Below are 10377 nucleotides of genomic sequence, written 5' to 3' on the forward strand. Positions count from 1 at the left end.
AGGAGTATTTTAGGATTAAAAAATGCTTAATTTCTTAAAAGAAAACTATACATGTGTACATTTTCATTATATTATTAATCATAATAATAAATCAACTTAATTTATGTACCTAAAAATCAACTTAATCAAATAATGATAACAATATAAAAAAAATCAAAGGATAAGATTTGAAAAAAATTCGTGAAATTCAAATGTCAAATTTTATTATGTTGTTTTTTAGTCATATAAGTATATAACTTAAATCCATTAATCTTCGTTTTTTTTTTTGTGGTAATATAATATTCTATTATGATTGCAAAACTAAAACTATACTACGAAAGACTTCTTGTTGTGTATTTTTTATACACTCCTAAATGTTTATTTCCTAATGAGTTAATTTCAAATATCGTCTTTGTGGTTTTACCAAAAAATCACGTTTCATCATTTAAACTTTGAAATAACACTGGTAGTCCTTTATACGTGGATAATGGTCACGTTTCGTCCTTTAGTCGACCGTATAAAGTTCTAAAACTGTAAGTTCAGGGTACCCAGATCATGTGAGGATTATGATGGAGATATAATACCCGCATCATATGGTTTATACATGATGAGCAGATAAATATCTAATTATGGTACCGAAGTTAAGGTTCCTATTATTTTTTTTTGTTATATTTATACTTCTACATCTATACTCTATTATAAAAGAAACTAACCCCCCATCTTTACATTTAAGAATTTGATATGTCTAATTACCATTCATTTTAATATATATTTGTTTCTATTATGTATACTGTCACTAAAATGCCCTTCAATAAAATTGAGTCTCTATTTCTACCTTACCCTGCATGTTTTATTATTGACATCACATTTTAATTAGCCTACACAATGCTTAATTTTATTATTATCTATACTATTTTATAAAACATTTTGGCCTTTTTTTAAATCTCAAAAGATGATTTGAATTATCTAAATTACCCCTCTTTTTTTCCACTAATTTAAACATCTCTACCTAATATACTTATAATACTCTTAAATCTCAACTAATTATTTTTTTATCTCTCCTCAAATCTCAACCACTTATTTTTTATATCTCTTCTATAAATCATTTTATTCCTCTAACTTATTCAAAATAGTTTATCTCAAAAACCGTTTATCGATAAATTAGGGATGACACCCTCGGGTAATGTGTGCGTATACCCTTTTTTCATTACCATATCCACGGGTTTTTCTTGACCCATTAATTCGTGGATATCCACCAACGGGTTAAATATTTGATCCATGTATATTATCTACGAATATAGAAGTTTGCGGATAGATCCACAAGTTATCGTTATGAATTATATAGTATGGCCATTAAAAAAGTTACTATACATGAATTAATATCTATAGAATATATTCAATCTGTAAGAATAATATTTCTAAGTTCATTATATTTGGAATTGAAAACATTATATATATATATATCAATGGTCTATAAAATCGGAATTAAGCATGAATATCAGAACATATTCATAAAGTAAATGTGTAAAGCATTTTATTGCGTAGTATACAAATATGAAATTCTTGTGACATATATAAATATAAACTTTATATGAAGCTAAAAAATAGTACTCGGGTTTAATGGGTATCCTATGAATATATCCACGGATCTCTCTAATGGGTATCATGAGTTTACGTGACGGATGTATCCATGACGGATATGGTATGCCCATTATCCGTCCGTGACCGGCAAACGAGTACAAATTTGTATCCGTTACGTATCCACGGGTAAAAGTTATTGAAATTATCCGTCCATGACGGATGTGTATTTGCGGATTACGGTTTGTTACCCGTTCGTTGCCATCCCTACGATAAACTATAAAAATTGTATGAGTGTTATTAAAATTTCATACTCTTTCATTAGAGATGTTATTTGATATACTTTCGACGAATTTTTAAATTTAATGGTGGAGCCCATACGGCTAAATCATTTGGCTATCACACTTTATGACTCATCACCTTCTATGACCTATTACCATCATCATCTCACCGCCACAATGCGCAGATAATTTCCCTCGTATATGTAAACAAAGTTTAAAGATATTTTTCATCATCCGAACATTAATAAATCATTAACATAAGTACATAACTCGTTTATATGTCCCGCATAATTAACCAATAAGCATGATTGACTCCAATGCCCGCATACACCAAATGATTTTATACAGCACCCCAATTACTTTTTTAACCTTTTGCCAACGACACCGTTTCATCCATCAACATATCATTCTTTACTACCCACAACTCACCCGGAGACTAGCTCCTCCGGCCACCGGTCCTGCCATCCACCACCAATCATCCTAACGACGTCGTTTCATCATCATCATCATCATCATCATCATCATCATCATTATATTAACTTTTTCTTTCATTTAGTGTGTACCTAATTGTTGATGAAATTATCTCTTTACAATGGAATTCGGTGTTTCAGACAGTAGCGGTAAGTATTCATATATAAAGATCATATCTTTGTGTTATATATCTTATTTATACACATATATACATACACCTAGTTTGTATAAATACAAGCCATAGAATTAAAAAAAACCCTTATCTTGTTCTAGGGCTTGCATGATGAATTAGGTCTTTTTATGGATCCGGGTGTTGTTTTTTTTCATTTTTTTATGTTAAAGGTCGAAACTTTAAAGTTTTTATGTCCAATTTGAAGTTGGATAAGATTTTATGGAGTTCAAGATTCTTGAATCTTGATTTTGACCTTCTTTTTAGGGTTTGGGGTTTGATAAGATTTTTGATTTTGACTTTTTTTTTTTTTTTTGGTTTAGGGTTTTATAAGATTCCTTTTTGAGTTGAATAATAATTGAAGATGATGACAAAATCAGGAATTTCGGAGAACTAGGGTTAGGGCTTAAATGTGATTCGTTCATGATTTCGATATTGAGATGATGAGAATTGAGAGATATGAGAATATAAGCATCTGTTACCTTTTTTTACACCGTGTGTATTTATATAAGCCGACAGTGTGAACTACAATTAATTTTTAATGGCAAGTAATATGGTAAGCTGCGAGTGACGCATGCAGATCACTTTGTCAGTTAGGTTAAGATTCATATCAAGTTTATGTGTAGAGAATATACATCTTTAAGGAATCCTCTTGGGTAACCGTATTAAATATTTGGTGCTTAACATTAGCATGATTGATTGGATACTAGCCAATACTATAACGGTTAATTCTTCTTTTGTTAGCTTACTACACATGACTCGATAACCAAATATCAAGAAACTTTGAGAGTAGTTAACATGTTTTTATGTAGTCAGAAATCTAATAATAGCGTCATACGGATATGGGCTGCATTGCATCTAACACCAAGGAAAGTGCTCCATTAGGGCATTAAATTAGTAAATGAAATGGAATGGATCAATACATGCACCCAAATCATATATTCTTACACACCACCCTCTTTTTAACAACAAAAATCCTTTTCTTGTCATTGGGTTGAATGATAAGTTAGGTCTTCTTATGAAATTGGGTGTTGATATTTTGTTTTTTGGTTAAAGGTACAAACTTTAGATTGTTAATGACTTGATGTTTGATTTGAAGTTGGATAAGATTATGACAATCACTATGCTTGAATCTTAATGTTGAATTTTTTATGGGTTTTAGAGTTTAGAGTTGGATAAGGTTTCTTTTAGGATTTTAGATTTAGTTGAGGGTTAGGGTGCAGTTACATGGAAGATGATATATATGAGAATACAACATCGTTACTTATAATTACACCATGTAATGTATTTATTTTTACTAACAGTGAACTACAATTAATTTTCAACGGCAAGTAATACGCAGTGCTAGCTAAGATTGATGCATACAGATCACGTGCTTAGTAAGGTGCCGATTCGCATCAAGTTCATGCGTCCATGCGGGGAGAATATACATCTATAGCGATTTCTTTTGGCTACCCGTATTAAATATATGGTGCTTAACTCTAGAAGGATTCGATTATGACGTGGTTTCTTCTTTTGTTAGCATACCCCATATGCTTCAGGAATGAAATATCAAGAATAGCAAACACATTCTTCTGAAAACATACATCTAACAATTTCATATCACGGATATGGCTAGACTGTATCTAACAATAAACGATACTGCTTCATTAGGAAGTTTTAGTAAATGCAATGGAATGAATCAAACCATACACCCAATTCATATACGCATACATGCCATCCCCCAACAAAAGAACCCCTTCCTTGTTATTGGGCTTGAATGAGGCATTTGGGTTGTGTTTAGTGTTTGGTTTTAGTTATGGTAGAAACTTTGGATTGCGAATGCTTGATGTGAGCCTGTGAGGTTTGATAAGATTGTGGAGTTCCAGATTTTCGAAAATTGATTTTGATCCCCTTTTTCTAGGGTTTAAGGTATGATAAAGTTTATTTTTAGAGTTTCAGATTGAGTTGAGGGTTATGTTCAATCAAAAGTTAGATGCATAGAGGATAAGATAAACGTGAATGCAACAATTGCTAATTGTTTTACACCATGTTAAGTATTTATACTAATAGTGCGAACTGCAATTAACTTTCAACATTAAGCAACATGGTTAGCTAGGAATGACACATGCGAATCACGTGGTTAGATATATAGATTCATATTAAGTTTACTTGTAGAGTATATACATCAATAAAGATTCCTCTTGGATAGCCATATCGAATGTTTGGAGTTTAAATACAAAATAATTGATTGCATACTAAACAATTTCACAATGATGTAGTTTCTTCTTTTTTGTTTAACTTACTACATATGAATCAGAATCTAAATATCAAGAAACATCGAGAATTGCAAATATTTTCTCATTTAAACGAGCATCTACACAGCATTTCATCATGATCTGATTATACAAACATGGGTACATTATGTCTAACATTAAAGGAAAGTGTTTCATTATGGAGTTAAATTAATGAATGATTTAAGCTAGAAAGATTTAAGCTTTTACTCATAAAGTCAACACATATATATATGATTCCTATGTATATCTGCTTCATAGATACCATTAGAATACCTAACTACCGATAACAAAATTTTTTGTGATGTTAACTGCAGGTACAGATGATGATCTTCCTCCTTCACATCAAAACAAATTCCGGGGTGGGGCCCCGGGTACTGGGAACGGAAGAACTATGGCTGTTGGAAATGCTCCATTTCCTCGAATTCAAAATGACATGGCGACACAAATTCACCTTATAGAACAGGAAGCATATAGCGCGGTTTTGAGGGCCTTCAAAGCTCAGTCTGATGCTATCACTTGGGTAAGCCTTGTATTAATATCTCATTGCAAGAATTATGAATCTGTGATCATCAGTCATTATAAATTGATCATTGCAACTTCAATCCGTGATAACAAATTCAGCTCCAGAAACCATATCTAAGCATCCTTAGAGAAAACACTTTACCAGTTTGTTGCCCGTTTTGAATCACTGTTCTTTCTATCTATACTATAAACTATCATGAAGACTTGAAGGCATTTTTTATATAAATTTTTTAGGAAATGGAAAGTTTGATAACAGACCTTAGAAAGGAACTGAGAGTGTCTGATGAAGAGCACAGAAAGCTTTTAGCTATGGTTAACAATGATGACATCATTAAGAGGATAAGGTATTATGATTCATTTGTTATTAAGGATTTTATTTGATCATATGATTGGCAATTTTTAACTTTATCAAATAGGGAATGGAGGAAGACAAACGGGCTTCAACCTGGCATGATCAATAGTCCTACTGTTTCCGCATCACATAAGAAACAAAAAACCGCTCAGGCTGGGCCTTCTGTATCTTTGGGCCCACCACCACCGGCTCTGCACCTGCCTTCTCCATCATCGATGAACCGAGGCTCTGGTTCTGGATTCAGAGGAAAGAAGCCACAATCTGTAAGATGATTTTCCTAAGTTTTTTTTTTTCCCTTAGAGTTGGTAATTTCTACCCGTTGACTTATTAATGGGTTAATTTGGCAGTTGCGTTTTATCTCAAATGGGTCAAAAACACTAGAGAAAAGGGAAATAGGTCAAACAGTGGGAGGTCACTTACACATTCTAAATGGTTTTTGTTCAAAGATGTAAAATGTTAATATATCTTTATGTAGTAATAATCGACACAATTTATTATAAACAATTTTTTAAATAAAATGAGATATATTGCAGCTCAGCTTAACCCAATTCTTGCTAAAAGTGACCTGTTATCCTACCATAAGCCACCTATCTTTCCGTCACTTTGTTCTTCCTGATAAGTTTTGGGATTTAATGCTGTATTAAAATGAAGTCTTTGCAGTATGCTTCAGCAAGTTTCAATGGCAGGGATCTAACTCCGAAGCAGAGTTTTGGTGGTGCATTTAGTGCGAACGGGCTGGATGTAGATAACACCTCTGATCCTATTATTGGGAGGAAGGTGTGGACAAGATGGCCGGAAGATAATAATTTTTATGAGGCTGTTATAAAAGAATTTAATCCCGTTGAGGTATGTGCTAATTTGGGTTGGTGAAATGGGTGGATCAGTAGGTTGGTTGGCCCATCAAAATATTGTTTGGGCTAAAAAATTTTATATAAAATTTCAGTGTGTCGAACATTGTTACAAAATTTGCATTAAGAGAACAATTTAGAAAGTTTTATGTATTAGAAATACACTTTGGGTAAATTTTGACCTGTTCGGCTCGTTTCCTATTAATATATTTTTCTGTTTGACCTCTTACAGATATAACATAACCAGTTTTGAGCACATTTTTAGAACTATATGAGTCAAAATTGCTAATTTATTGTCAATATGTTCTATAGATTATCATTTTGTGCAGCTCATTGTCTCTGATTGACGCGATTTTGAATTTTAAATATTTATAGGGTCGTCATGCTTTGGTCTACGATGCTGGTACACCAAATGAAGCTTGGGAATGGGTTAATTTTAGAGAGGTTAGTATCATTTTTATGCCAATCTGGTATTTCATGTTTGCAATCAACTTTTCTCCATAGAATTAGCGTGTTTATACCCCACAATGAAAATTGCAAGATTGGACTTGACTCATATTGCTTTGAACTTATAGTTTTTTTTTCAGATATTTTATAAAACTTGTATTGAGGATAATAAGTACATTAATTTTATTTTCTGTGAAAATGGTAATGCTCTAATATACATGGAATCTTTTCAAAGAAAGTTTATGTTGTACTTCTCATCGAACTTACAAAGTGTTCTTGTAAATTTTTTTTTTTTATTTGATAGATATCTCCAAATGATATTCGCTGGAAATGGGAGGATGTCGGGATTTCTCATAGAGGTGGTCGGAGTGGATCTGGCCGTGGGATAAAAAATTCTAGCACTCGTGGTGGGGTCACTGGTGGTTCTGGAAGAGGTAGAGGGATTGCAAAGGGTCAGTCCAAGAAAGACGCACCTCCATCACAAAACGGCCTTGCAAAAAGGCCTCTGAATAATATAGAAATACTCCACACTGACACCCTTATTAAGGAGGTATACTTTAGTATCTGCTAATCTTATAATAAATTTTTTAAAATGGGTTGAAATTGACAACATTTAATCCAGGAAGCAATAAATTTTTTCTGATTTCGTCAACAGATAGACAAAGTGTTCAGTTCAAGCAATGCGGACCCAACGGACATAGAGAAAGCCAGAAAAGTGCTGAAGGTAAGTAGCTGATTTTTACCACCTGTCATGCTTGTTGGGTAATGTTATTATCTGCTAATCTTATAGTTTATTAATTAATTTAGGAGCATGAACAAGCGCTTGTGGATGCTATTGCAAAGCTTGAAGGTGTTTCAGACGGTGAAAGTGGTAATATTTGACTAATAACACTTAGTAAAATGCATTTGCTATTGTATAGGTCAATCCCTTATAAGATTTCTGGTTCCAATATGTAAACTATCAGCCGCCTGTCGGCTTCAGTAGTGTTTATTAGATGAATACCTGTTCAAATTGAGTTTATCTTTATCTGCATGCCTTCTTCATTCACCATTTGGATTTCTTTTTTGTAGAGCTTTTAGTCTTTTACCAATAAAAGTAGATGAAATTAAATTGAATTGTTGAAACAACTCCATGAAATTCTGGGTTCTCAAGCTAATTTGCTTTACATTTTGTCTTGTTTTTCATGTTCTTATATGAAGATCGAGAACTATTGAGAAAACATGAAGTGGGTGAGGGTTCAAATGGCAATAAGGCGGCTGTAGAAGATCAGATGAATGGGGTTCAAGGCATGTGATGACCCTTTTAAATCCTGTCATGTACCATATCTAGCATTTAGTTAATTAACCTTTTCTTTTTCCCTTTCTTTTCCGTTTTGTAATCTATTGTATTCTAAGCTTTCAACATTATAAAGTCAGTCCAAACTCTCTATCGCAAGCCATTATGTAACTAATTGTTTGCTCTTTGGTTGGTTTTACTGCATAATATACAGTCGACTCATTGATTGACTTGTTGAGTATGTAATCACCAAGGTTTCTTTCTGATCTTGTATCACCAAGAAACAGAAACCACCACGCTTTTGTAAAAACTCTGATAATATGAAGTTGTCAACATGACCTGCACACACATATAAGTACATGAAACTGACAGTCATGAGAATATCAAGTGTTTTGAAGGTCTATTGATGATTCCTGTGATCCAAGTCATGTTAATCAAACAGAAACTCAAAAAGGTGCATAAATCAACCAAATTTGTTTGTATCAACTCCATCACCTTGTTCATAGATCTGGAAAGCTTTAATCTAATATACCATAACGACAAAAACGATAGCCAATCCCACTAGGGTGGGTCTATATACAAATCTAAAAAGAATGAAGAGATAAAAAGATCAAAAACATTTCTATAATCTTGAAAGCTATGAACTAATAATCACTACCCAGTATCAAGATAACCAAATTTCAATATTCTTGGAAGCTTTAATATCAATACAACCTATTATCAAGATCCCTCTCAAAAACTGAGATGAATTATGAAATCCCAAATAAAGATTAACCAAAGAAAAGAAAAACTGGAACCTATTCATGTACAACTGTCCACATCTTATATCTCTCCTATGACCCACTCATCTCACCCGCTCATGACAGGATAGAAATTAGAAAATGTAATAAAAGGCCTCGAAGGATAGAAAGAAACATAAGCAATTTGTTAAAAAAAAAAAACAAAAAAAAACATAGAACTACAGATGAACAAATAAACAAAAGATTCTGGAATGCCCTTTTACATATAGCAATCGAATTTCTTAAAAATCTAGAATCTTTTATGTAAAGGTCAAAGCTTTAATACCTTTTATGGGCAACTAGCCAATACTGCAAAAGGGTTTGAACCAACAGGGACAAAAGATTCTTGTTCTTGATCTTCTCACAATCTTCATCATCTTAAAATATTTAGTCTTATATATGTACAACTATATCCTAATATTGGCAGACTTGTGTATGTGTGTGTGTGAGAGAGAGAGAAGGGAGAGAGAAAAAAAACTGTGTGTTATGTTTGGCTTCATTCAACAGCAATGAGGTTGGTTGGTTGGGTGCTTAGTAGACCTAATTGTAATAAGATAATGGAGTGACATAGTTTGTAGAGATAATATGTTAGTGGGCTTTTTCTATGTTGCGATATGCTAGCTAATTGGTCTATAGTCACACAAATTGGCTTTGTGATGATGCCAATAGATTGCATGTGTCATAGCAAGATTCATATTTATTTAAAACTTCCTAGGAAACAAATTTAAATTAATTTAATAAAGATTTAAAACTTTATTATTATATAAGAAAGGTGTTAGCAATGGAGTGTTTCGTAATGTGATTTCTTTTTGAGTCTTAAGTTTGAATCATATCACATGAAAAATGTGATAAAGGGACTTTAACAATGTTATGCCCATCTAACATATAAAAAACAAACTCTTTAGGACATTGTTAGAAGTCAAATCGACATGAGTATATCCACATAGGGGATGTTAGCCTTCAAAAAAAAAATATTGTATTTTCCATTCATAAAGTATAGAAACAAACAAATTTTGTTTGGATTTAAGAAATGTTCAATTAGACCCGTATAAAGATATTTAGTTAGAAAAGTTCATGCTAAATTTTTTTTTTCAAATACCAATCCTTTTTGGCTTTTGCTATTTTTATTTTTTATTTATTTTTGTCTTTGTGCATAATTCTCTTTAAATTTTTTGTTTTGTTACATTTTCCATTAAAATGGTTGTCATGATTGTTGGGGTGTTCTAATTTTGTAATATAAGTGAATGATGTGGTGATAGCTAATCATAATGAAATAATTTAGTACAATAAAATGACATACGAGGTGGTATGATATCTGCCAAGAGAACAACCATAGAGATACAAGTTAGGTTAGCCAATACAATCTGCCCTTCCCACAAAACCAACTTCATTTACTAGA

The 10377-nt window shown here is 32.5% G+C and overlaps 1 protein-coding gene and 1 long non-coding RNA gene across 4 annotated transcripts; one reads left to right on the forward strand and one right to left on the reverse strand.

Moving 5' to 3' along the window:
- Positions 1 to 2353: 2353 nt before the first annotated feature.
- On the forward strand, positions 2354 to 8358 carry LOC122608889 (protein EMSY-LIKE 3). 3 transcript variants are annotated; one of them, XM_043781963.1, is made up of 10 exons: positions 2354 to 2458; positions 5069 to 5274; positions 5511 to 5620; positions 5693 to 5891; positions 6280 to 6474; positions 6852 to 6920; positions 7228 to 7473; positions 7579 to 7647; positions 7731 to 7794; positions 8124 to 8358. In XM_043781963.1, exons 1-10 carry the CDS (start codon positions 2431 to 2433, stop codon positions 8216 to 8218), a joined length of 1281 nt encoding a protein of 426 aa, XP_043637898.1. In that variant the 5' UTR covers positions 2354 to 2430; the 3' UTR covers positions 8219 to 8358. The 3 variants fall into 3 exon arrangements, with proteins under 3 accessions (XP_043637898.1, XP_043637905.1, XP_043637909.1); XM_043781970.1 differs by having other exon boundaries at positions 6289 to 6474; XM_043781974.1 differs by lacking the exon at positions 8124 to 8358 and having other exon boundaries at positions 7731 to 7805.
- Positions 4934 to 5538, reverse strand: LOC122608907. The gene is made up of 2 exons (XR_006325325.1): positions 5419 to 5538; positions 4934 to 5314 (listed from the first exon to the last, which is right to left on the reverse strand). It is a non-coding gene; the product is annotated as an uncharacterized LOC122608907 (long non-coding RNA).
- Positions 8359 to 10377: the final 2019 nt, after the last annotated feature.

The sequence above is a fragment of the Erigeron canadensis genome, chromosome 1 (genome assembly GCF_010389155.1).
Source record: "Erigeron canadensis isolate Cc75 chromosome 1, C_canadensis_v1, whole genome shotgun sequence".
Taxonomy (NCBI): Eukaryota; Viridiplantae; Streptophyta; class Magnoliopsida; order Asterales; family Asteraceae; genus Erigeron; species Erigeron canadensis.

Bases quoted from the DNA above. Each gene is read 5' to 3' on its own strand.
- LOC122608889 (XM_043781963.1), top strand. From the start codon at position 2,431: ATGGAATTCGGTGTTTCAGACAGTAGCG. The intron at 5,892-6,279 runs GTAAGATGATTT...ATTAAAATGAAG, and splicing joins GAGGAAAGAAGCCACAATCT to TCTTTGCAGTATGCTTCAGC. The intron at 7,474-7,578 runs GTATACTTTAGT...TTTCGTCAACAG, and splicing joins CTGACACCCTTATTAAGGAG to ATAGACAAAGTGTTCAGTTC.